Source organism: Oncorhynchus masou, chromosome 30, assembly GCF_036934945.1.
Source record: "Oncorhynchus masou masou isolate Uvic2021 chromosome 30, UVic_Omas_1.1, whole genome shotgun sequence".
Taxonomy (NCBI): Eukaryota; Metazoa; Chordata; class Actinopteri; order Salmoniformes; family Salmonidae; genus Oncorhynchus; species Oncorhynchus masou.
The window spans coordinates 21863219-21887787 of record NC_088241.1 but is presented as its reverse complement, the minus strand read 5'-3'; the positions used below and the strand labels follow the sequence as shown (position 1 = coordinate 21887787).

Sequence of the window (24569 nt, the reverse complement as noted above, 5' to 3'; positions counted from 1 at the left end):
AAAAGGCCTTAAGATTTCAATCTATGAAAATAGGAAAGACAACGTATGGTAATGACATTCATGTGGTCAAATAGTAGATACCCATAAAGACATAAACAAATATTGAAATACTATCGTGCCTTCTGTATGTCATACAGTATTCCCTGCATGATACTCCCTCAGCGAACAGCTCTTCTTCATGCCACAGAAACAAGACAGTGACGTCCGGTGGTACCTCCTAGAACAGCATGTCAGATCGCTTATTATTGAATTTTCACTTAGTTTCCAATTGACATCAATGCATGACTAAGTGAATATTTGACTTAAGTAGAAGTTCGCCCCATAGAATGTATTTTATAGAGAGAAAAAACCACTGAGCATTTTGAAAAAGATTTATTGTAAAATGACGCCTGTTGTAAATCACAGTAAACACAGTACGGACAGTGAGTATGACAAGTAGACTGTACAACAATGCAGCAAGTTCATTTTTCATAGCAATGTAAAAAAATATATATAATCTGCCTATGGCTGACATTATTCATGACAAATACATGCTGGACAGACAGTTAAAACTAATCCAATACTATAAATACAATGATAAACGCAATGTAAAAATAACATGGCTATTATTCGATTTTAGTCATTTAGTAGACGCTCTTATACAGAGCAATTAAGGTAAAGTGCCTTGCTCAAGGGTACATTAGCAGATTTTTCACTTAGTCGGCACTGCGACTAAGTGAAGAACTCTCTTAACTGCTAGGCTACCTCCCACCCTAATAAAATCTATTCCATTTCAAATGTACAGCATGATCTAATTTTCAATAAAATAAGTCCATGATTTCTCACAGTAAGTAATTAAAAGTTAAAATTAATACTTGCTTTAGAAACTTAAAGCTCCGGGTTACTCACATTCATACTCCCATTGACTGTAAGATGACTGTAAAGTGAAAATGAATGGATAAAAAGAGTGAATGGAAAAACCCTTTTTGGTTTACTTTGGCTACTGCCATTCCAGCGTAGTCTACTTTAATTAAGCCCTCGGTATGTTCAACCACACACTACACTTAGCACTTCAGTTAGAGCTATTCTGTACATTAAAATGAATTGAGAGGACATAAGGCTGACAATGTTTTCAGTAAATATGAAGCAATCAATTACTAAATTACCACAATAAGGTCATTTGTAGATATATTTGCACCGTCAAATTTTGATATCTTAGTTTAGGCATTGAATATAAAATCACGGTAGCAAGTTTGCAACATTAGTACTATTTACATAGACAATTGGTCATTGTGTTACGGGACAGAACAGTTATGCTGGGGGATACTGAACGTCTCACACCACCAGACTCTCCCGACTCACAGCTCCATTCTGTCAGAAAAGAAAGAGAGTTGAAACAAACAGAACGATGAGTTGGCCTGATACTGTACTATAAAGCATTACTATCTATCTAGAGACAACAAGCTAAAAACCTGCTAAAACATACCACCACAATTCTGGCAAAACTAGGATCTGGATATTTGTTTGTTTGTTCTGCTGAATATGATTATACTATTTTGTAACAGGCATTAAAGGGATACTTGGGGATTTTGGCAATGAAGCCCTTTATCTACCTCCCCAGAGTCAGAGGAACTTGTTGTCGCCTCTACAAATTCAAGAGTGGAAGACTCTTCTATCGTCTCTAACATATAGACTCCCTTTTGTGAACAGTCCCATCCCAAGTAAGAATGCTGAATAAACTTTATTTGAACATACTTTACCTTAATCTGACACAAAATACCCAGAGTATTGTTATTAACCCGACTTTCACTATGCTGGTCTGTATATCGGTTTGTAGTTTCAATTATGATGCAATTCACACGCTACTTGCACAATATGTCAACAATGGCTGAGCTTTTCCCGAAGCAGAGACCGAACGTTATCGCACGCAATCAGCGAGCAGATTTCACAAGCACTTCCAAATGATTGTGAGGGAATGGACTTCAGTCGACAACGTTCGGTTACATTCGACTATTCTTTACATATTGTGCATCACGTGAACTGCATCAGGAAATGGAAAATACATGCGACATAAACCTACCGGGGCCGCAAAAAGTTGGGGAAACAATACTTTACTGTGGACATTTGATCTCCACTACCTTCCGGCAAAAGGACCAAAAGCACGGACAACCAATTTAGTCAACATTCTGGCTTGTAGAGACTATTGCGTCTTTTCAGTGACTTCTTTGACTGATTATCCATGGAATAACCATGGTAACAGTCTGATGTTTAGGTAAAACTGGTGGATAACATTTTTATGTCTCGTAATGACTGAAATGCTATGGGAACAGCATGCTATCTTTCCCTTCAGGCTGCACGCAGAGACATAAAAAAGGGCATCCACTAGTTCATCGGAATCTGGGGAAGTAGATAAAGGTCTTCATTGCCAAAATCCCGAAGTATCTATTTAACTATGTTGATGAAAGTAGTTCTATGAATGAAACAATCAATGAGGCATTTTGGCAATGGCCTTGAGCGGCACCCTGAATGCTCAATGTCCATATGCAAAACTCTGTGATGACTGACCTTGCGCAGGTTGCTCTTCTTGCAGGACGTCAAGCTCTCGTCATCACTAATGTAGGGGGGCGGGGGAGGGGCTGGGTAGTTGTCATCGTAGCGACGGACAGGGTAGGCGGAGGGCGGGGACATGGGGAGTGGAGGGGGTCCGCGGGGGGCCCTGCCTCGGTCCGAGCGCTCGCTGTCGCTGTCCAGGTGCTCGCGGCTCCTCGCCCTCTGCTGCTCGCCTAGATGCTTCTTCTCCATGGCTTCCCGCAGAAAGCTATCATCGTAGGCGTCCCGCCCACCGCCACGGCCGCCACCACGCTCCCGATCACGTTCGATGGTCATCAGGTCGTCACGGCTACGTCTCCCCTGCAGACCGCTGACCGGGCTGCCTCTGCGGCGACGGTCGTCAGGGGAGGGCTCGCGCCGTCTGCGGTCGTCAAAGTCACGGCCGCGGTCGTAGCCTCCGCGGCTGCTAAAGTCATCATCCGAGCTGAGAGGAGAAAAAACAGTGGGTCGAATAATTTTCTTCCCCAGATTTGACCTCTGAGAGGTAAGGCTCATGCACTAGAAGGAGAAAGAGTGAGAGAGGCGCCAAATAAGAACCTCACCCTCTGCGATCTCTGGCTCCTCCTCCTCCGGTACGGCGTTGGGGAGGGTAGTCGTCGCGGGGATCCCGGGGGTCTCTGGGGTAGCGGCCTCGGCGGGCAATGTCATCCAGATTGTCCATGGAGCGAGCGCGTCCCTGGGCCCCCATGTGGGGGGAGGGCCCACCTCCTCGCCGCGGGTAGTCGTCACGCCCCCGCTGGCCGTGCGCGGACACGCTGCTGATGGTGCTCATGGCCTCGTCCTGGTCGTACAAGGTGGCGAGGGGCGGGGCCTGGGAGCGGCCGCCGCCACGGCCCCGGGAGTCATTGTGTAGGGAGCTCACCTCGCTCATCCCCCCATCCACTGAGAGAGAGCGACAGAGAGAGAAAGAAGGGTGGAGAGGAGAAGGAAAAAGGAAGAGGATGGGGAAACGCTCAAGAAAGACAGACATAGATCAAGCACGAGTCAGATTTAAAAAGCCCTATCAAAGGACATTACAACACATTAAAGTTGATGAAGCCCGTTGAAGGCTCCATGTGAAATGAACGAAAACTTGACCCTTTCAATTGAACAACCACAAACCACAACATTGATTAAGAGACGAGCCTAGGGACCATATTCAAAAAGCGTCTCCTATGATTTAAAAGTTTCAACTGATCCTAGAACATGCACTCCTACTCTGAGGCTCTTTGTGATTACAGGCCCCGAACTCCGCAGTACAGTACAGTTGACATGGGTGTGTTTATGTGTAGATGTAAGACTCACAGCGGTTGTACTTCCCAGCGGCATCACCAGACCGTGTGGGGTCCAGGTTGGCTAGCTGTCTCTCCATGTAGTAGATGGCTCGCGTTGCGTTCCCATCTGGGTCCACCTGGATACGGTACCCACTCCGAGCTGAGGAGGAGGGAGTAAATCATGAGACATTGTGACAAGCAGGGTTGGTCTCAATTCCATTTCAATTCAGGAAGTAAACTAAAATTCCTTTGAAAAGCAATGAGGAAAATTGGAATGGGAATTTCAGTTTACTTTGTGAATTGACTGAATGGAAATGGTACTGAGCCCAACCCTAGTGACAAGATGAAATATGCTGACATTTCTCAGCCTCCCCAAGATGCTTTGGGGGCTGAGCTATAGGTCTGATTAGACTTATGTATTATCACAAATAATCAAACAGACTGAGGATTTTGAAGTAACCATTTTGACTACTCACTTTGGTCTCCTGCGCCACTGTCCTGGTCATGCAGCAAAGGCACCTGGGAGCCTTGTCCAACTACAAACAGAAAACAAAAACAGAGATTTATCAACAAAAATGTTCCTCACACCAGCGTTGAAAACCACATTGCTGCAAAAACGTGCAGTAGTGAGATCTGAGAGCAAGAGGAGCATCAGTCCAAACAAAACTGAGAAACGAAAGTCACACATCAAGTCCTTGCTTTTATCTAGTTAATTGTCACATTAAAACTGGAGATGGGCTGTAAGTCACCTGAGCTGGCTCTGTCATACTCCCGTCCGTAGCCGTTGGGGTGCAGTGGGGGGCTGCCCATTCCCTGGGGCAGGGGCAGCATGGGTATGCCGGGCTGTTGCATGCCACCTCCGTAGGGTGGCTGGGGGTACATGCTGGGAGTATAGAGCGTGGGGACGTAGTGGCTGGGGATGCCCGACTTCACCGCCTTGCCTGCTTCATACACTGAATTGAGAGGAGTCAGTTCAGTGTTACGACACATTAATGCTGTAGTTAGGTCGCATACTGTAACTGCATATTCTGGAGGCCTCATTTCCCAGGGTTTACTTTATTGGTCTGTTAAAATGTGTTTAATTGTAAGTCATGATGAAATTCAATACAACTAGTGTGTTGTGAGTAAAACCTTATGCCTTTCTATGAACTGTATTGTATTTGTTTTTATTTAACCTTTATTTAACTAGGCAAGTCAGTTCTGAACCAATTCTTATTTACAATGACGGCCTACCATGGCCAAACCCTAACACTAATTGTGCGCCGCCCTACGGGACTCCCAATCACAGCCGGTTGGGATACAGCCTGGAATCAAACCAGGGTCCGTAGTGACGCCTTTAGCACTGAGATGCAGTGCCTTAGACTGCTGCGCCACTTGGGAGCCCCAAGAAGATAAGAGTAGCAGCACATACTGTATAAATAACATGTACATGAGAATGGCAAATGAAAGGTAAACAGTGCCAGGGTCACAAACTGGCAAAGTGAAACTGAATGAGAAAAAGGAGTTTGCTTGAATGGAATGGGCATACTAATGTGAAGGTGGCATGGAAGCAGGATGCTCTGTGCCCAGTGGAAGAGGAACATGTAGGGCTGGTGGTGGCGGGGGTTTTCTACAGAGTGGTGGAGAGTGGTACTTACGTGCCCGTGGGCAGCAGCATTTCTCAGGGCAGCAGGGGCAGCTGATGTAGCAGCAGCAGGTGTGGGGGCAGCACTGGCACCAGCAGATCGCTATGAGGAGCAACAGCAGCAGGAAGCCAAACACTACCAGTACCACCAACAACCAGTCTGTAGACAGAGAAGAGAGAGAGACAGAGATATTATAATTATTTTTATTTTTTTATTTTACCTTTATTTTACATTTTACTAGGCAAGTCAGTTAAGAACAAATTCTTATTTTCAATGACGGCCTAGGAACAGTGGGTTAACTGCCTGTTCAGGGGCAGAACAACAGATTTGTACCTTGTCAGCTCGGGGATTCGAACTTGCAACCTTTCGATTACTAGTCCAACGCTCTAACCACTAGGCTACCCTGCCACCCCAATTATGTATGTTTGTATGGGCAAGCTAATGTGTATGCCATTCAGTCAAAATGAAACATCTCTGTGTTCTCTGGGTGTCTATCAGCGTGGTTGAATATTAATGTTTCTGTATTCACATAGCACTTGTTCAGGCAGTTCTAGGTTTCCCTTGGCTCTGTTTAAACCAGAGAAGTGGAACACTTCTACTGTTCAAATAGCCAACTTGACAAACGCTAATTTCTTCAAAAATGTGGACCAGAAAATGACAATTTACAAGTCTATCAAGAACACTTGAACAGAGCCCTAGTATAGAAAAATAAACATTTGTATTATAACCTGTAGCTTGGCTCGTCCAATGGTCAGTCTAGTATGCAAAGGCTACAGTATGTATTGGGTGAAAAGTCACAATGACAAGCAGTAAACATTGGAGCATCTACACGAGAGGTTCATTTCAGACATCAGAGAAACCAGATTTCACGTGAGTCATTCTGTCAGATGAGGGAGCTAGCTGCACGGGAAAGAAAAACAATATATGCCAATATAGTGACAGAGGACATACTCACTTCAACCACACATCGCCTATAAATGTCATAGGCTGCAGTCTGACTGAAAAAGAGTTCATTTGCGGTTTGAGCCGACAAAAACAGACCAGAGCTATGTGCTGAGTGGCCTCATATTGCAACAATGTCACAGCCTTTAGGGCTATAGTTATGTTCTGCTGAGAGTTTTGCAGTCTTGACCGTGAAGGAGAAGAAGCAAGTTAGAGTTGAATATCACTTTTTAATCAACGCAACCAACTAATTGTATATTTCAAGGGTTAACAATCAGTTTTTTATGTTGTTGTGAGGGGACTTTCCATGCAAGGACAAGTCAAAACAAGATCATTGTAAAGAGGGGGGGGGTTAAAGCTTTTTAGCTGTCTGATGAGCATTACTTTGAAATGTTAAGCAATGTGGCTCCTCATACTAAAACGTAGACATTGAAGGTGTTGTAATGTTTCAAAATTGACCAAGGCTTGATTCAGTACAGCCAAAATCGTTGCACCAACAACCTTGATAAAAACATCAACAAGCTTGTTAAAGTAAACCAGGCTTGATAAAGTAAACCAGCAAAACTTTAGTTTTTGTCAGCCTTTCTCAAGGGAGGCCTGCTTCTCAGACTACATTTTCTAACCACACCATATGTTGTCCCATTCAAAGCTGTGGGTTCAGGCCAAATGTTATTCACCGGAAACTGAACATAAAACAGTGGCATAGTTGACATATCTTAAAAAACAGGGCTCTTAGGCTCTACTGATTGGCTGGGTTAGGCTCTACTGATTATAAGGGGCAAATTGGAAAGTACCTTCCATAACCAGTAAGTCAATCTCAGGCAGGAGGTCAGTGGTATTTGACTTTCTCTCTGTGAAAGAAAGAAAGCCACAATTATTTTAAAATCTATTTAAAATCTATCTTTCTAATAAATGACTACACCTTTGCCCTCTTGAGTCTCCCTCACGACAACTTGTCCTTCTTGGAAGTCCCTGCTAAGTGGTCCATGATTCACGAATCACTTCAAAATAGAAGCCATGGATCCTTCCGAAAAACGTCACTGAGCAGTCTCATTAAGCACAACCAGGAATCAAATAGCAAATTTGGAAATTGTGGAACTGCCTGAAAATTGGACTTGGCTTTTCAAGATCTTTTACATTTGATTGCTATTGCTATCAGATGTTGTGTTGCTCCACACGGTGCCCAGCTAACTCAACAAATAAACCCAAGCAAACTAAGGGGAAACTAGCACAGAGAAAATTAGTGATTGTTCCTCAAAAGGACAGCAGTTCTGTGAGGAGCAGTAGAATAGGACTTGGTAGAGAGATGGAGGGGTGGTGGTGGAAGGGTGGATAGATGACAACAGGTCAGGGGAACTCTGAAAATGGTCTATGAGGATAGGAGCCACTCACCCAGCACTATGAGCTCTGTGTAGTCCTCACTGTTTCCTGTCAGATCCTGAGAAGACACCACAGAGCACACATACACGCCGCTGTCTCCCCACGCCGTCTGGGCAAGGTTCAGGTCTGCGTCTAAAGAGACAAGTAGGGTGGGTTTGATGAGGGGACACTGGCAACAGACAAGACTCCTTGTGGTATAGGAGTTTTGTAATGGAAGTAACACGCAGACAGAGAGAGACAGGCACATATACACACACCGGTGCGCTTGCCCGCCCCCCCACACACACATCACATTTGAAATCACTAAAAGCCAAACTCACTGTTCAAGATGCTGACTTTGCGCCCCTGGTACTCCAGGCCCAGAGTAACAGCACTGCCCTGCTTGGAGGCCACGATGCGCACCGTCCGCAAGTTGTCGGCACACTCAATGTTGGCGTTGTAGTTAGGGTTGTTCTGGGACAGGATGTTGTCAGCACTGCTGGGGTTCAGGGCTGCCTGGATGGGGTCCCTGCAGTAGGACTTGTACCTCCAGGTGATGACGGGCGGCTGCGTGGAAGACGTCTGGAAGTTGCAGGTGAGTGTGACCGGCTGGAACAGGATGACCACATACCTCTTGACAGGACACTGGACAGAGATGGCCATAGTGGACCCTGGAGAGAGAATAGGGGGTCTTTAAAGAGGATAGTTTGTCTCAATGCATGCAGGTAGAGATCGATATCTTCACCACCCATAACAGTGCGCAAGAAAGTATTTGTTGTTAACTGATGGCAGCTAACTTTTCTTGTGAGTACATTAATTGTTACATTTTCTAATTTAGTTCGCAATTCAGCAGCTCTGTTTGAGTGAGATTTAAGGCACTCTGGGTGTGGCAGGAAGTTGACCAGTCTGTAAGTGACATTCACAAAGGTATTTCATAACTAAAGACTGGTATCATAGAGAGTAGATGCAATGAGTCACCAAGACCTTCAGCTGGGCATGTTTCATCAACAAAACTCCACATTTGAGTAATAGCCTAGCCCTAGACTCAGTGAGATGATGTCATAATTCAGCTTAGACTGAATTATACATTTCATAGGGGGTAAAATTGTATCAAATGTATAAGGCAGACATGGGCATTTGGCATGAACATATTAGATGCTGTTACTTAGCTTCATCAGAAACTTCAACTTGCTAAGATTGCTTCACCGTTCTTCAATTGTCAAAAAGATAGCATCCCTGTGGAATTACACCCCTTCATCTTATTCCATGCCATGTTTGAGTACAAAAAAATGTCAGGAGACAAAAAAATAGCAATGATATGATGAATACTTGATCTGAAAGTAAAGCCTTTTTTTAAAGGCTTTGACTATGATTAAAGTCTCTAGTAATCATGAATGTATTATATTCTGACATGTAAATATACTGGAAATCTGTGAGTTAACTAATAAATCACAAAATCACTCATTATCTGAATACATAGGGCTATTTTCTTTCTTTAGGAAAACACTCAATATTTATAGGTGATGATTCTACAAAGCCTACACAAAACTGTAAAAAAAAATACATAAACATAGTATTTCGGGCACGTCATGAAGCCAACAGATGATTAGCATTTATAAACGTTCAAATGAATACAGATTTAACCATTTGGTGGCCAACACCTGATAAAACAACGAACTCCAGAGATCCAGGTTACCTCTTACGATAACAAAAACAATCGAGGCCGAGGCTACTTTAGCCTACGAATTCGACATCAAAATAAGTCAACATTAGATCATATAAACTGTTTAAAATAAGGAGTACTAATAAATACGCACATCAGTAACAAACGTACTGATTAAATTGGGCCCTGACCCTGCCTTGAAAAACATTCAATTTCCTCTCCCTACCTGTTGCCATAAGGACGGTCACGACGAAAGTCAAGAACATTTTTCGATCCGAAGTGAATATATGTTAGTTTTTAAATTGAGTCTTTTAAATTGAAACTATGTATAGTAATGAATTAAAGACCTGCATAAAAGCCATTCGAAACCTTGAAAAACCGCAACCATGTATTTTTTTTTTAACTAGATAGGCCTACTTCCGACATTTTGTCTCGCGGTGTAGGTATGCGAGTAGGAGGCGGACCTGACAGGTGAGACTGCCAAACCTCTGGCCCAACAGGGGGACGTTCGATGTGAATCCTAGGGGTGGCCTTTGGAAACTAGTTTCCATTGTCCACCCCTAAGATTTGAATGTGAATTGTGTTGAGAAAAAAAAACATGAATACTTTTTTTTCCAATTACAGTTTATCGCCCTCTGCATTGATAATGTACCTTTGAACGTGACCTGGGATACACCCGTTCCACTTCAAACTACCGGGAGTGATAGTTGGTATTGCCCAACTCGAAACTAGTTATTATTCCCCCTCAATACTAAGCATTAGAAATGTTGCGATCTCAAGCTTCTGGCCTAGTAAAACACTGTTTTAAGGGAAAGGGGGATACCTAGTCAGTGTACAACTAAATGCGTTCAACTGAAATGTGTCTTCCGCATTTAACCCAACCCCTCTGAATCAGAGAGGTGCGGGGGCTGCCATAATCGACATCTCCGTCTTCGGCGCCCGGGGACAGTGGGATAGGTAAACATCTGTTAAAACACTGATGTAAGAATCTGTATGAAGTGGTTTCAGGAATCCCAATCAAAACCATGTGAAACTTGTAGGATACCATCGCTAAGGACATTCAGAGGGAAAACTATGTAAAACAACGTTTCTTCAAGGAAAAAAATGAAATACTTGGAAGTCCACAAATCAAACTCAAATAGAAACCAACTCAAATAGAAATAAACTGGGTGGTTCGAGCCCTGAATGCTGATTGACTGACAGCCATGGTATATCAGACCATATACCATGGCTATGACAAAATATGTATTTTTACTGCTCTACAGTTTATAATAGCAATAAGTTGGTATATGGCTAATATACCATGGCTAAGGGCTGGGTCCAGGCACTCCGAGTTGCATTGTGACTAAGAACAGCCCTTGGCCGCAGAATATTGGTCACCCTCCTCGGGCATTATGGCTTAATAATTGAAGCCCACAAATGCTTTTACTGGCATTTCACGCATAGGGTAAATTGCTTATCAACAAACCATCCTCATATCGAATCCCCAAGCTGACAGTTAATCAGCACGGCAGTTTATTTTTATTTTTTATTAACAACAACTCAATACAGAAAGTACATGAGGGAACACGAGTATATATAGATTATATACAATGGACAATCGAGCTAGGGGGTACAATATGACATTACAATTACACAAGGATCTTAAGGTACATACATACACTTTTAAGGGACATACATACAACTTTTTTGTTAGTAGGAGTATTTAACTGTCTTAAAATACAGTTACATTTATTTTTGTAGGGTAAGAAAATCAGTTTTTTTGTTTGTAAATTTACATTTGTATATATGAAATTTGGCCAAAAGAATAATGAAATTAATTACATAAAAATATTTCAGCTTATTTCTATCGTATGTAAAGTTTTCTTACATGCATACAATGCCAAAAAAGATTCAACACTGTTTCTGGGTGGTCATTACAAAAGGAGCAATTTGAGTTGATGTTTTCCTTAAACTTCTTCATATAGTGGTTGGCAGGATAATATTTATGAATCATTTTAAAAGAAACTTCCTTCATTTTGTTAACAAGTAGGTATGTGTGTGGCAACATCCAAACTTTTTCCAACAGATGTTATCAATAAATCCATTCCAATAAGGCATGACATAAGGTACAACATCCTGCTGAAACAAGGTTTGCATTGCTCTGTTGTTGAATGGACCAAAAGAGAAACAAATCTTTCCTACTGATGAGTCAACAGGGTCAATAGAAGGTAGGCTCTGAGAGTCAGGTCTTGACACGTTCTTGAATAACAGAGCAACACCTGAGGGAATGGCATCTAAAACAATTGCAACATCTTTAGGTGTTACAGGGACCTTGTAAAATGATAGGAATTCCTTATAACTGAGTAAAAGACCCTCTGCATTTACCAGTTGGCTCACCAATAGGATATTATTTTGGAACCAATATTCTAAAAACAAAGACGTATTTTTATACAATATATCCCGATCATTCCATATATAATATCTATGTGGAGAAAAATTGTGTTCATAAATTAAGGACCATGACAAGAAAACCTGCCGATGAAAAGCAGAAAGTTTCACTGGAACTTTGTCAATATTTTAATTGCAAAACAACATGAAGTTAAGGCCACCAAAAGTAGAGAAGACATGATGAGGAATAAAATTCCAGATAGAAGACCAGCAAGGCAGTTACCTATTGTACGAGGGACAGTCTTCATGGCAAGGGCAGTCTGTCATTAAAACAGTACATGATTATAAACATCAATTGAGGGAAGGGTATTTGAATTACTTATTTATAGAATAACAAATCACATTTTAAAAACAAAAGACAATATACAACTTTGAAGATAGATTTCCCATCCTGACGGTTGAATGGTATATCAAAATCTGTTTTGTCAAATTGCTTTAATTCACTATTAAGTCCTATTTCAGCAATATGTTATACTTACCAACCATAGAGATGTTTTTCAATCGGACGCCATCAATCTCCCAGTCGAGTGGCCCAGCTGCTTCCTCGCTGTCTGAGCAAAAGAGGACCATAGCTCTGGTATCAGCAAGACACACAATGCATATCCGACTCTGAGGAGGTGGTGCAGAGGTGGTGGAACAACTTGTGAGGTTTTCCATGGGGTTACTTCTCTGATACAATAGGGTGTCATCCGATCCATATATTGTCTGCACTTTTTCACATCCGTCGTCATTGCAGGCTGAACAACTTCCTGAGATAACACAAAAAGGAGGCATGGATGAACACAAAGGCAGCAAGTAGGAAAATTAAAATTAACACATTTGGAATATTACATTTTCCTGAGCAGCTTGATCATATAAACTCAGCGAAAAAAAGAAACGTCCCTTTTTCACGACACTGTCTTTCAAAGATAATTCGTAAAAATCCAAATAAATACACAGATCTTTATTAAGCCATAAACAATTAATGAACATGCACCTGTGGAACGGTCGTTAAGACACTAACAGCTTACAGACGGTACGCAATTAAGGTCACAGTTATGAAAACTTATGACATTAAATACAGTGCCTTGCGAAAGTATTCGGCCCCCTTGAACTTTGCGACCTTTTGCCACATTTCAGGCTTCAAACATAAAGATATAAAACTGTATTTTTTTGTGAAGAATCAAAAACAAGTGGGACACAATCATGAAGTGGAACGACATTTATTGGATATTTCAAACTTTTTTAACAAATCAGAAACTGAAAAATTGGGCGTGCAAAATTATTCAGCCCCCTTAAGTTAATACTTTGTAGCGCCACCTTTTGCTGCGATTACAGCTTTAAGTCGCTTGGGGTATGTCTCTATCAGTTTTGCACATCGAGAGACTGAAATTTTTTCCCATTCCTCCTTGCATAACAGCTCGAGCTCAGTGAGGTTGGATGGAGAGCATTTGTGAACAGCAGTTTTCAGTTCTTTCCACAGATTCTCGATTGGATTCAGGTCTGGACTTTGACTTGGCCATTCTAACACCTGGATATGTTTATTTTTGAACCATTCCATTGTAGATTTTGCTTTATGTTTTGGATCATTGTCTTGTTGGAAGACAAATCTCCGTCCCAGTCTCAGGTCTTTTGCAGACTCCATCATGTTTTCTTCCAGAATGGTCCTGTATTTGGCTCCATCCATCTTCCCATCAATTTTAACCATCTTCCCTGTCCCTGCTGAAGAAAAGCAGGCCCAAACCATGATGCTGCCACCACCATGTTTGACAGTGGGGATAGGGTGGTCAGGGTGATGAGCTGTATTGCTTTTACGCCAAACATAACGTTTTGCATTGTTGCCAAAAAGTTCAATTTTGGTTTCATCTGACCAGAGCACCTTCTTCCACATGTTTGGTGTGTCTCCCAGGTGGCTTGTGGCAAACTTTAAATGACACTTTTTATGGATATCTTCAAGAAATGGCTTTCTTCTTGCCACTCTTCCATAAAGGCCAGATTTGTGCAATATACGACTGATTGTTGTCCTATGGACAGAGTCTCCCACCTCAGCTGTAGATCTTTGCAGTTCATCCAGAGTGATCATGGGCCTCTTGGCTGCATCTCTGATCAGTCTTCTCCTTGTATGAGCTGACAGTTTAGAGGGATGGCCAGGTCTTGGTAGATTTGCAGTGGTCTGATACTCCTTCCATTTCAATATTATCGCTTGCACAGTGCTCCTTGGGATGTTTAAAGCTTTGGAAATCTTTTTGTATCCAAATCCGGCTTTAAACTTCTTCACAACAGTATCTCGGACCTGCCTGGTGTGTTCCTTGTTCTTCATGATGCTCTCTGCGCTTTTAACGGACCTCTGAGACTATCACAGTGCAGGTGCATTTATACGGAGACTTGATTACACACAGGTAGATTGTATTTATCATCATTAGTCATTTAGGTCAACATTGGATCATTCAGAGATCCTCACTGAACGTCTGCAGAGAGTTTGCTGCACTGAAAGTAAAGGGGCTGAATAATTTTGCACGCCCAATTTTTCAGTTTTTCATTTGTTAAAAAAAGTTTGAAATATCCAATAAATGTCGTTCCACTTCATGATTGTGTCCCACTTGTTGTTGATTCTTCACAAAAAAATACAGTTTTATATCTTTGTTCGAAGCCTGAAATGTGGCAAAAGGTCACGAAGTTCAAGGGGGCCGAATACTTTCGCAAGGCACTGTAGGCCTTTCTACTGACTCTGAAAAACACCAAAAGAAAGATGCCCAGGGTCCCTGCTCATCTGTGTGATCGTACCTTAGGCATGCTGCAAGGAGGCATGAGGACTGCAAATGTGGCCAGGGCAATAAATTGCAATGTCCGTACTGTGAGACGCCTAAGACAGGGCTACAGGGAGACAGGACGGACAGCTGATCGTCCTCACAGTGGCAGACCACGTGTAACAACACCTGCACAGGATCGGTACATCCGAACATCACACCTGCGGGACAGGTACAGGATGGCAACAACAACTGCCCGAATTACACCAAGACGCACAATCCCTCCATCAGTGCTCAGACTCTTCGCAATAGGCTGAGAGAGGCTGGACTGAGGGCTTGTAGGCCTGTTGTAAGGCAGGTCCTCACCAGACATCACCGGCAACAACGTCGCCTATGAGCACAAACCCACCGTCGCTGGACCAGACAGGACTGGCAAAAAGTTATCTTCCCTAACGAGTCGCGGTTTTGTCTCAGATTGGTCGGATTCGCGTTTATCGTCGAAGGAATGAGCGTTACACCGAGGCCTGTACTCTGGAGTGGGATCAATTTGGAGGTGGAGGGTCCGTCATGGTCTGGGGCGGTGTGTCACAGCATCATCGGACTGAGCTTGTTGTCATTGCAGGCAATCTCAATGCTGTGCGTTACAGGGAAGACATCCTCCTCCCTCGTGTGGTACCCTTCCTGCAGGCTCGTCCTGACATGACCCTCCAGCATGACAATGCCACCAGTCATACTGCTCATTCTCTGCTTTATTTCCTGCAAGACAGGAATGTCAGTGTTCTGCCATGGCCAGCGAAGAGCTCGGAGCTCAATCCCATTGAGCACGTCTGGGACCTGTTGGATCGGAGGGTGAGGGCTAGAAATGTCCAGGAACTTGCAGGTGCCTTGGTGGAAAAGTGGGGTAACATCTCACAGCAAGAACTGGCAAATCTGGTGCAGTCCATGAGGAGGAGATGCACTGCAGAACTTAATGCAGCTGGTGGCCACACCAGATACTGACTGTTACTTTTGATTTTGACCCCCCCTTTGTTCAGGGACACAATATTCCATTTCTATTAGTCACATGTCTGTGGAACTTGTTCAGTTAATGTCAGTTGTTGAATCTTGTTATGTTCATACAAATATTTACACATGTTACATTTGCTGAATGTAGTTGTTGCAGTTGTCAGTGAGAGGACGTTTCTTTTTTTACTGAGTTTAGATGGATTTAACTTTTTTTAATCTCCATGACATTTTTATTGGTTGATCCAAAAATAATAGTTAAAAGCCACACAACTAAACATCCGTGGTTGATTAGTTGTTTAAAGCAATACACATCTCACACAGAGTGGGGGAGAGAGAGAAGGAAAGAGACATAGGGAGAGAGAAAATCCCTCTACTGGTTTAAACTGATCACACAGCCTCACTTACAGGAGTGTTCCTGAGAGTGTTCCACTTCCTGTGTATGTGTCAGTCAAGTAGAGTTCTTTACATGACTGTAAAGACATGACTCTATCAATTTAAACACATCAGAATGCATCGAGCTTTTCATTGCAAAAAAATTCTCAAAACGTTTAAAGAGCAAACATTGACAAAAAGGCAGAGCTCACCAGCAGAGTCTTGAATTAGTGCACTGATGATTAAGAACTGGAGAAACACTGGAAACACAGGAAATTGAGGTTAGGTTTTGTTTTAATTGTTTTAACAATACCAAAAGCACCTATTTTGTTCAAAGTTATTGATTTCAGAAGTACTGCAAACACAGTGTACTGTATGACAGAGTGATACTGTTTCAACATGAAAGAGAGGAGGATGGCATTGGTGTTTCTCTACAAGTAGGGTGAGTCAACATGTATTTTTCTACTTGCACAGACGCGCACCTTCGGACACACACACACACACACACAGAAATCAGAACCATGGACAGCCACATGATATTTAGCTTACATTGATTGGACTAAATTGTTTTTGGTATCTTTTTGTTGTCACTTTATTAGACTAAGCATAGGTGGTTTGATGAGGTTGAAGTTGAAATAGTGCTGGAAGAGTGGAGGCAGCTCCTGTTTTCTTTGCAATTTGCAGTAACTCTTCGTGGTTGTTTTAGTGGTCAGAAAATTTTGGTTTAATTTGCTTTACCATAACTGTTTGTTACATGCAATATGCTTTGTGGACTTCACCGGACAGAGGTTGCTCTCTGGTTTTGTGACGAAACAAAGGTGTGGTTGAATTTATTCTGCCACTGTCTTCTAATTGTCTCGGCCTTAGGCCTATATATCACTGTCGCAAGGCATATGAACTAACAGGTTAAAGAGCAAACAACACAATTATCACAATACATGGCTTGGCTTCCCCAGTGATTTTACCCCACGCACCGCCAATGGTGGAAAAAGTACCCAAATGTCATACTTGAGTAAAAGTAAAGATACCTTAATAGAAAATGACTCAAGTGAAGTCAACCAGTAAAATACTACTTGAGTAAAAGTATTTTGTTTTAAACATACTTAAGTATCAAAAGTAAAAGCACAAATTATTTCAAATTCCTTACATTAAGCAAACCAGACAGCACAATTTTCTTGCTTTTTATTTATTTACAGATTGCCAGGGACACACTCCAACACTCAGACGTAATTTACAATTGAAGCATTTGTGCTTAGTGAGTCTGTCAGATCAGAGGCAATAGGGATGACCAGAGATATTTGGTTGATAAGTGCGGGAATTACACCATTGTCCTGTCCTGCTAAGCATTCAAAATGTAACGAGTACTTTTGGGTGTCCGGGAAAATGTATGTAGTAAAATGTCGATTATTTTCTTTAGAAATGTAGTAAAGTAAAAGTTGTCAGAAATATAAATAGTAAAGAACAGATACCATAAAATAATGACTTTAGTAGTACTTTAACATATTTTTACATAAGTACTTTACACCACTGCACACTGCTACAGCAAACACGCAGGCACACACAGATTGGGTAAATCTACAACTAACTACTACCCTGAACATGCTGCAATGATCCACCTGTGGGGTAAATAAAAATAGTAATTCTGAATCATTATCTTGACATTGGGAAAACGTAAATGGGGCCTGGAGAATATGATGTAGGCCTAGTTAAATTCATCAGCCGTTAAATGCTACCACGTTAATAATCTACTGCCAAATAACCGCCAGAAAAATAAAACGCTACGTTTTTATAGGGTAAGAATTTCGTTATGGACCTTGTGATGTCTGAGGACAAGTCTTTTTTATATAGGCTAATAACTATCGGGATTGTAAAAGTCTGTCACGAGTTAGTGGAATTACACGCGCCTTATCTGATTTTCTTTTTTTTAAGAACAGGTCAAGAGAAATAGCACAGGATAATATAAATACAAAAGTCCTACTATAATAGCTTATATTTAACCAATTACACACACTAAATAGGATAACGATTAAGCTGAATTAATCATTAATCTTATCAAATTTGATAGAATCAAACTTTAAGTCGTATTAAAACTACGAGTTTAAGGCAGGTTAAAATTAATATAGGCATATCCTACGAAATACAGGCTATTTTGCACAGTTTACATTTTTTTATGTTCTGTTTTGGCTTTGCAAACTATTCATCATTTATTCAAGATTTCGCTTAGCTACCAAATGGTTTCGGAATGGAATGATATCTCCCCAATATTGGATTCCGTAATTGATTAATCTATCAGGCTATTGATTTTCTTTTCAGGCTTTCTGGGAGCCCCAGGCTATACCATTATTGATACACCCTAATTAGCATAATATTATTCATTGCAATTCTGACTGGCACCCTAGTTCATAGACCATTTTTTAAATGAAAGACACCCTAAACGTATTATTTTATGACCTCGGTTTATCATGCGAAGCCTAAAAAAAATAAACCTGTTTAGGCTATTCGATGGAGACCGAGACCTCCGCTTTGAAAAGGTCTAAACTTCAATTAAATAAAGTAGAGGCTAGAATAGGCTACTCTGGATAGCATTATCAAAGACTATGCTAACTTTATGGGGTTAGTTTTCACCTTTCCTCTGTGACAGTATTATCGGAGGAAAATTATCGGGCTTCTGCGTGCAACATATCTACAAAGTTCAGAAATAGCTTAGCAGGCGGTATAGGCTATTCCGAGCACGATAATGAACATTACAATCATACAAGTTAAGTTAGATGACATATTTGAATGTAGACTTAGTCAGCTTTGTGATACTAATAAGCATTGTTTCGAGGTTTGAGTGAGCCCAGTACGTGTCAGTTGTCAGGTACAGCCTACAGTATGCTTTAACCTTCTTTCAAGGAAATAGACATGCGGGACCGGACAATACAGATGTTGTGCCGAAAATCTCCCCCCTGCCAGAATCCCCCCCCCGATCACTGATCTTAGTTTGGCTATTTGTTCCAAGTGTATGTGGCGGTTCTGGCTTGTATGGCGCCCTGGGCGAACCCCCCTTCCGCGCCCGCACTAGGGGGGCGCCCCGTGCCTCCGCTGGCAAGATGACGCCCTGGGTGGCTACCCATGTCGCCCGTACCAAAATCCGCTACTGATTTTGTATTAGTCTATAAATAAATCTCTTTGCCGATATTCGTCATCTCTCCATTGTCTTATTCGACTAGTATTTTTGAATGTGTATGGATAATAATTTAACTATAGTGTTCTGAAATGTTTATTGCTTGCCAATTTTTCTGTTTTTGATTTGTTAAAAAAGTTTGAAATATCCAATAAATGTCGTTCCACTTCATGATTGTGTCCCACTTGTTGTTGATTCTTCACAAAAAAATACAGTTTTATATCTTTATGTTTGAAGCCTGAAATGTGGCAAAAGGTCGCAAAGTTCAAGGGGGCCGAATACTTTCGCAAGGCACTGTATGTAGACCTTACAGTGAAATACTTACTTACAAGCCCTTAACCATCAATGCAGTTTTAAGAAAAATAAGTGATAAGTAAAAAAGAGAAGTAACAAATAATAAAAGAGCAGCAATAAAATAACAGTATCGAGGCTATATACAGGGTGTACCTGTATCAATCTGTAGGATCACAGGTTAGTCGAGGTAATTGAGATAATATGTACATATAGATAGAGTTAAAGTGACTATGCATAGGTAATAAACAGAGAGTAACAGCAGCGTAAAAGAGGGTGAGCAATGAAATAGTCTGGGAAGCCATTTGATTAGCTGTTCAGGAGTCTTATGGCTTGGGGGTAGAAGCTGTTTAGAAGCCTTTTGGACCTATACTTGACGCTCCAGTACTGCTTTCCATGCGGTAGCAGAGAGAACAGTCTATGAGTAGGGTGGTTGAAGTCTTTGACCATTTTTTTGACCTTCCACTGACACCACCTGGTATAGAGGCCCTGGATGGCAGGAAGCTTCGCCCCAGTGATGTACTGGGCCGTACACACTACCCTCTGTAGTACCTTGCAGCTGGAGGCCGAGCAGTTCCCATACCATACCAGGCAGTGATGCAACCACTGCCTGGTATGGTATGGTGCTCTCGATGGTGCAGCTGTAAATAAAATGTTAGGAGCTGAGGACCCATGACAAGTCTTTTCAGTCTCCTGAGGGGGAATAGGCGTTGTGCCCTCTTCACGTCTGTCTTGGTGATGTGGACCAAGGAACTTGAAGCTCTCAACCTGCTCGACTACAGCCCTGTCGATGAGAATGGGGGTGTGCTCGGCCGTCCTTTTCCTGTAGTTCACAATCATCTCCTTTGTCTTAATCACGTTGAGGTTGTTATCCTGGTACCACACAGCCAGGTCTCTGACCTCCTCCCTATAGGCTGTGTCATTGTTGTCGGTGATCAGGCCTACCACTGTTGTGTCATTGGCAAACGTAATGATGGTGTTGGAGTTGTGCCTGGCCTGCTGAAATGTGAATTAATCTTCCAGTGTCTGTCTGGTGGAAAGCAGACTGAACCATGTTTTCCTCTAGGGTTTAACCTGTGTTTAGCTCTATTCTGTTTATTTTTTATCCTGAAAAAATCCCCAGTCCTTAACAATTACAAGCATACCCATAACATGACACAACCACCAATATGCTTGAACACATTGAGAGTTTTGATTTGCCCCAATCATAACATGTATTCAGGACAAAGTTAAGTGCTTTGCCATTTGTTTTTGCAGTATTACTTTAGTGCCTTGTTGCAAACAGGATGCTTGTTTTGGAATATTTGTATTATACAGGCTATCTGCTTTCACTCTGTCAATTAGGTTAGTAATGTGGAGTTAATACAATGTTGTTGATCCATCCTCAGGAGAAAACTATCACAGCAATTAAACTCTGTAACTGTTTTCAAGTCACCATTTTCCTCATTGTGAAATCCCTGAGCAGTTTCCTTCCTCTCACGCAAGTTAGGAAGGACTCCTGTATCTTTGTAGTAACTGGGTGTATTGATAAACCATTCAAAGTGTAATTAATAACTTAATGTTTAAAGGGATATATTCAATGTCTGCTTTTTTTATTTTTACCCATAGGTGCCCTTCTTTGCGAAGCTTTGGAAACCCTCCCTGGTCTTTGTGGTTGAATCTGTGTTTCAAATTCACCACTCGAATTAGTCACCATGAAGTTAATTGTATGTGTGGGGTACAGAGATGAGGTAGTCATTCTAAAATAATGTAAAACACTGTCATTACGCACAAGAGTGCGTCCATGCAACTTATTATGTGACTTGTTAAGCACATTTTTACTCCTGAACTTATTTCGGCTTGCCATAACGAAGGGGTTGAATACTTATTGACCCAAGACAATTCAGATTTTCTTTTTTTTAATCAATTTGAAGAAAGAAAACATCGAAAACATAATTCCACTTTGACATGATGGGTTATTGTGTATAGGCCAGTGGCAAAAACATCTAAATTGAATCATTTTACAATTCAACCTGTAACACAACAAAATGTGGGGGAAAAATCAAGCGGTCTGTATACTTTCTGATGGCACTGATTATTAGTCACTCTTCAAGTTAGGCTGCACATAACAATAAAGGCTCATTGCAGTCATAAAGTGTTGTCATGTGCACTAATGAAGGGATACCAAGAGATACCCCTAATTGGGTGAAGAACAGAACCCAGCAGTGTATGTGTGTATTATAGAGCAGCAGCATTAGGATGGTCAATAACTGAATCATGTAACATTTTTGTCCCTTAAAAACATTCAGCTGATCATGTCGCATTTGAATCCATGGCTCAACTCCTGTCACACTTTCTCTATGTATTATAATAAATCTGGAGGACCACCTGAGAGGTGGGACAAGAACTGGATTGAGCAGAGTAGCTTAGTGCTACATCCGAGGCTTGGACACTCAACACAGATATAACAAACAAACAACACAGTTATAACAAATGATCTTTAATAGAAAATACCAATTCGTAGGACAGCGTGGACCCAAGATGAGCGCCCTAATCATATTAAGCAGCTGTGTCACTGAAATGGACCACGGGTAGGAAAGCGAAACACGCTGCAGAATGTGACAAGCGCACAAAGGTGAAACATGCAGTTAAAGGGGAAACTGAGTATAAAACACTCTGGAAGCATGCAACTACAATGTAAACAGGGGTTTAGCTCAATACACGGTCAAAAGACCCACTAGATAGTGATAGCGTCAAATAGAACTCTACAAACGAGAGCTGAATGCACACGGTCCAAAAGTCCCACACGTGATCGTAAATCTATGTAGAACCCAGCCCACTTTAAGCCACACAGTCTGCAGTACTGTTCTGCCCGCCCCTCGTAACCCACGCTGTAATTTTAAATGGCTATGGCCAAACTGGGACATAGATATAACATTGAACATTTAAATGTTGCATTTAAAAACACTTCGCTTCTCCAGCTGACGGACCCCCTCTTCCCTCACTCATGGGGTCTGGGTGTGTTTTCAACATCTTTGGGCCCTGCAGTAGATGCACATCTGCGGTGCACTGAATAAGCTACAACAACAAACTGGGTAGAAGAAACAGGCTAGGCTACACTCGGTTTCAGGTTAATCACTGTGAATCCAGGAAACCAAGATGGGGAAGACAAATGTAGCAACCTATGACCGGGTTTAGCATGATTAAATCAAATCGAGGAGTGCAATACAGCTGGCAGCATGCTCTGTTTAGCCAAAAATCACTGATATAGCTTCAAGTTAATTCATTTGCATGTCAAAGAACACGTTAGGTGCAGCGTGATCCATTTACAGAAGCAGTAGAGAGGGCTAGCACTCCTAGAAACCACACTATCCAACCTGGACTATCTGGTGTAATTCTCTGTCTCTCTCTGTCTCTGTCTCTCTGTCTGAGGACTTGAGCCCTAGGACCATGTCTCGAAGGGCCTGACGACTCGTGGCTATTCCCATCCCCAGTCCACCTGGCCGTGTGCTGATCCAGTTGTTCTGCCTGCTGCAATGGAACCCTGACCTGCTCACTGAACGTGCGACCTTGTCCCGAACCAGGTGTTTCGAGTGTCTCTCTCCCAACCTTGACCTCTGAATGCTCGACTATGAAAGTCCAACTGACATTTTCTCCTTAGGTGCTGTCTTGTTCCACCCTATTTGACCCAGCTGGTCATCTATGAACATCTTGAAAAAACGATCTGGCATTAATGGTCATGTACTCTTACTCTTAGCACAGCCAGAAGAGGAATGGCCATCAGCCTGGTTCCTCTCGAGGCTTCTTCCTTGGTTCCTACCTTTTCTAGGGAGTTTTTCCTAGCACCGTGCTTCTACATCTGCATTGCTTGCTCTTTTTCGGTTTTAGGCTGGGTTTCTGTATATGCACTTAGTGACAACTCCTGAAGTAAAAAGGCCTTTATAAATCAATTTGATTAAACATAAATCCAGGACACTCCAATTAGTATGATATGTTACGTTTCGTATGGGATGGGATGATTTACATCCACAAATGAATACATACATTTTGTATGACATGTTACGAATGTCAATTCGTTTGATATGTTCCAAATTTAGAATTGGTTTTGGCTAATGTTAGTTAGGTGGCTAACGCTAACATTAGCTAGGTGGCTAACATTAGCTAGGCTAGAGTTAAAGGTTAGGTTTAGGAGTTAGGTTAAAGGGTTAGGGAAAGGGTTAGCTAACATGCTAAATAGTTGCAAAGTAGCTAAAAAGTAGGTTTCTAGACATTCGCATTATACGCCCACTCATCTTGCCTTAAAGGGAAACTATGGGATTTTGGCAATGAAGCCCATTATCTACTTCCCCAGAGTCAGATGAACTCAAGGATACCATTTTTATGTCTCTGCATCCCGTATGAAGGAATTTGGAGGTAGTTTCGTGAGCCAATGCTAACTAGCATCAGCACAATGACTGGAAGTCTATAGTATCTACTAGCATACTATAAAAATGTATCCATAGTTCATCTGACTCTGGGTAAGTAGATAAAGGGCTTTCTTGCCAAAATCTTGAAGTATCCCTTTCAGTAACCTTCTGTCTTATGCAGGTGTTGGAACCCAAAATTATTTTCCAATCATTTTGTTCTGAACAGAACCATTTCAAACCTTTGAAATCGGATTTTTACATTTAATTTGAACATTAAATTACTTCACCAATCATGCAGTGCGGATAGAGCAGCTTGCTATGAAGCGGGCAAGCGCTAGGTATCTAGTGATGACATGCATTATCTGAATTAGGCTCAAATAATTATCTGGGATCCTTGGGACATTCCTACCCCATTAGAAGTTGAAATTTAAAAAGATTAAGGGTTATGGTTAAGGTGAGGGTTTAGGGTAGGGACGTTCCAAGGACGTTGGATAGCACTGACCTTTGGCAAATCCGATTGTGACTCGCTCCGTTGAGAAATGGTAATCAGAAACAGAGATTATGGACTGCTTTGCTAGCGCTGATTGGAATATGTTCTGAGATTCCGCAGATAACAACGACAAGCTAAGCACCTCTGTCATCAGCTTCATAAGTAAATGCATCGGCGACATTGTCCCCACAGTGGAGGTTCACTGCTCCTCTAATAAAATACTGCATCTACCAACATGCACACACTCACATACAATCCTAATTTACACTGCTG

The 24569-nt window shown here is 41.9% G+C and overlaps 1 protein-coding gene across 7 annotated transcripts; it reads right to left on the bottom strand.

Moving 5' to 3' along the window:
* Window positions 1-357: 357 nt before the first annotated feature.
* Window positions 358-12533, bottom strand: LOC135522345 (lipolysis-stimulated lipoprotein receptor-like). 7 transcript variants are annotated; one of them, XM_064948500.1, is made up of 12 exons: window positions 9658-9895; window positions 8934-9026; window positions 8110-8439; window positions 7802-7921; window positions 7204-7260; window positions 5480-5626; window positions 4592-4795; window positions 4319-4378; window positions 3874-4002; window positions 3132-3471; window positions 2545-3013; window positions 358-1350 (listed from the first exon to the last, which is right to left on the bottom strand). In XM_064948500.1, the coding sequence occupies exons 2-12, from the start codon at window positions 8941-8943 to the stop codon at window positions 1315-1317; spliced, it is 1902 nt and encodes a 633-aa protein (XP_064804572.1). In that variant the 5' UTR covers window positions 8944-9026; window positions 9658-9895; the 3' UTR covers window positions 358-1314. The 7 variants fall into 7 exon arrangements, with proteins under 7 accessions (XP_064804572.1, XP_064804571.1, XP_064804573.1 ...); XM_064948499.1 differs by having other exon boundaries at window positions 8934-9004; XM_064948501.1 differs by having other exon boundaries at window positions 8934-9004; window positions 9779-9895.
* Window positions 12534-24569: the final 12036 nt, after the last annotated feature.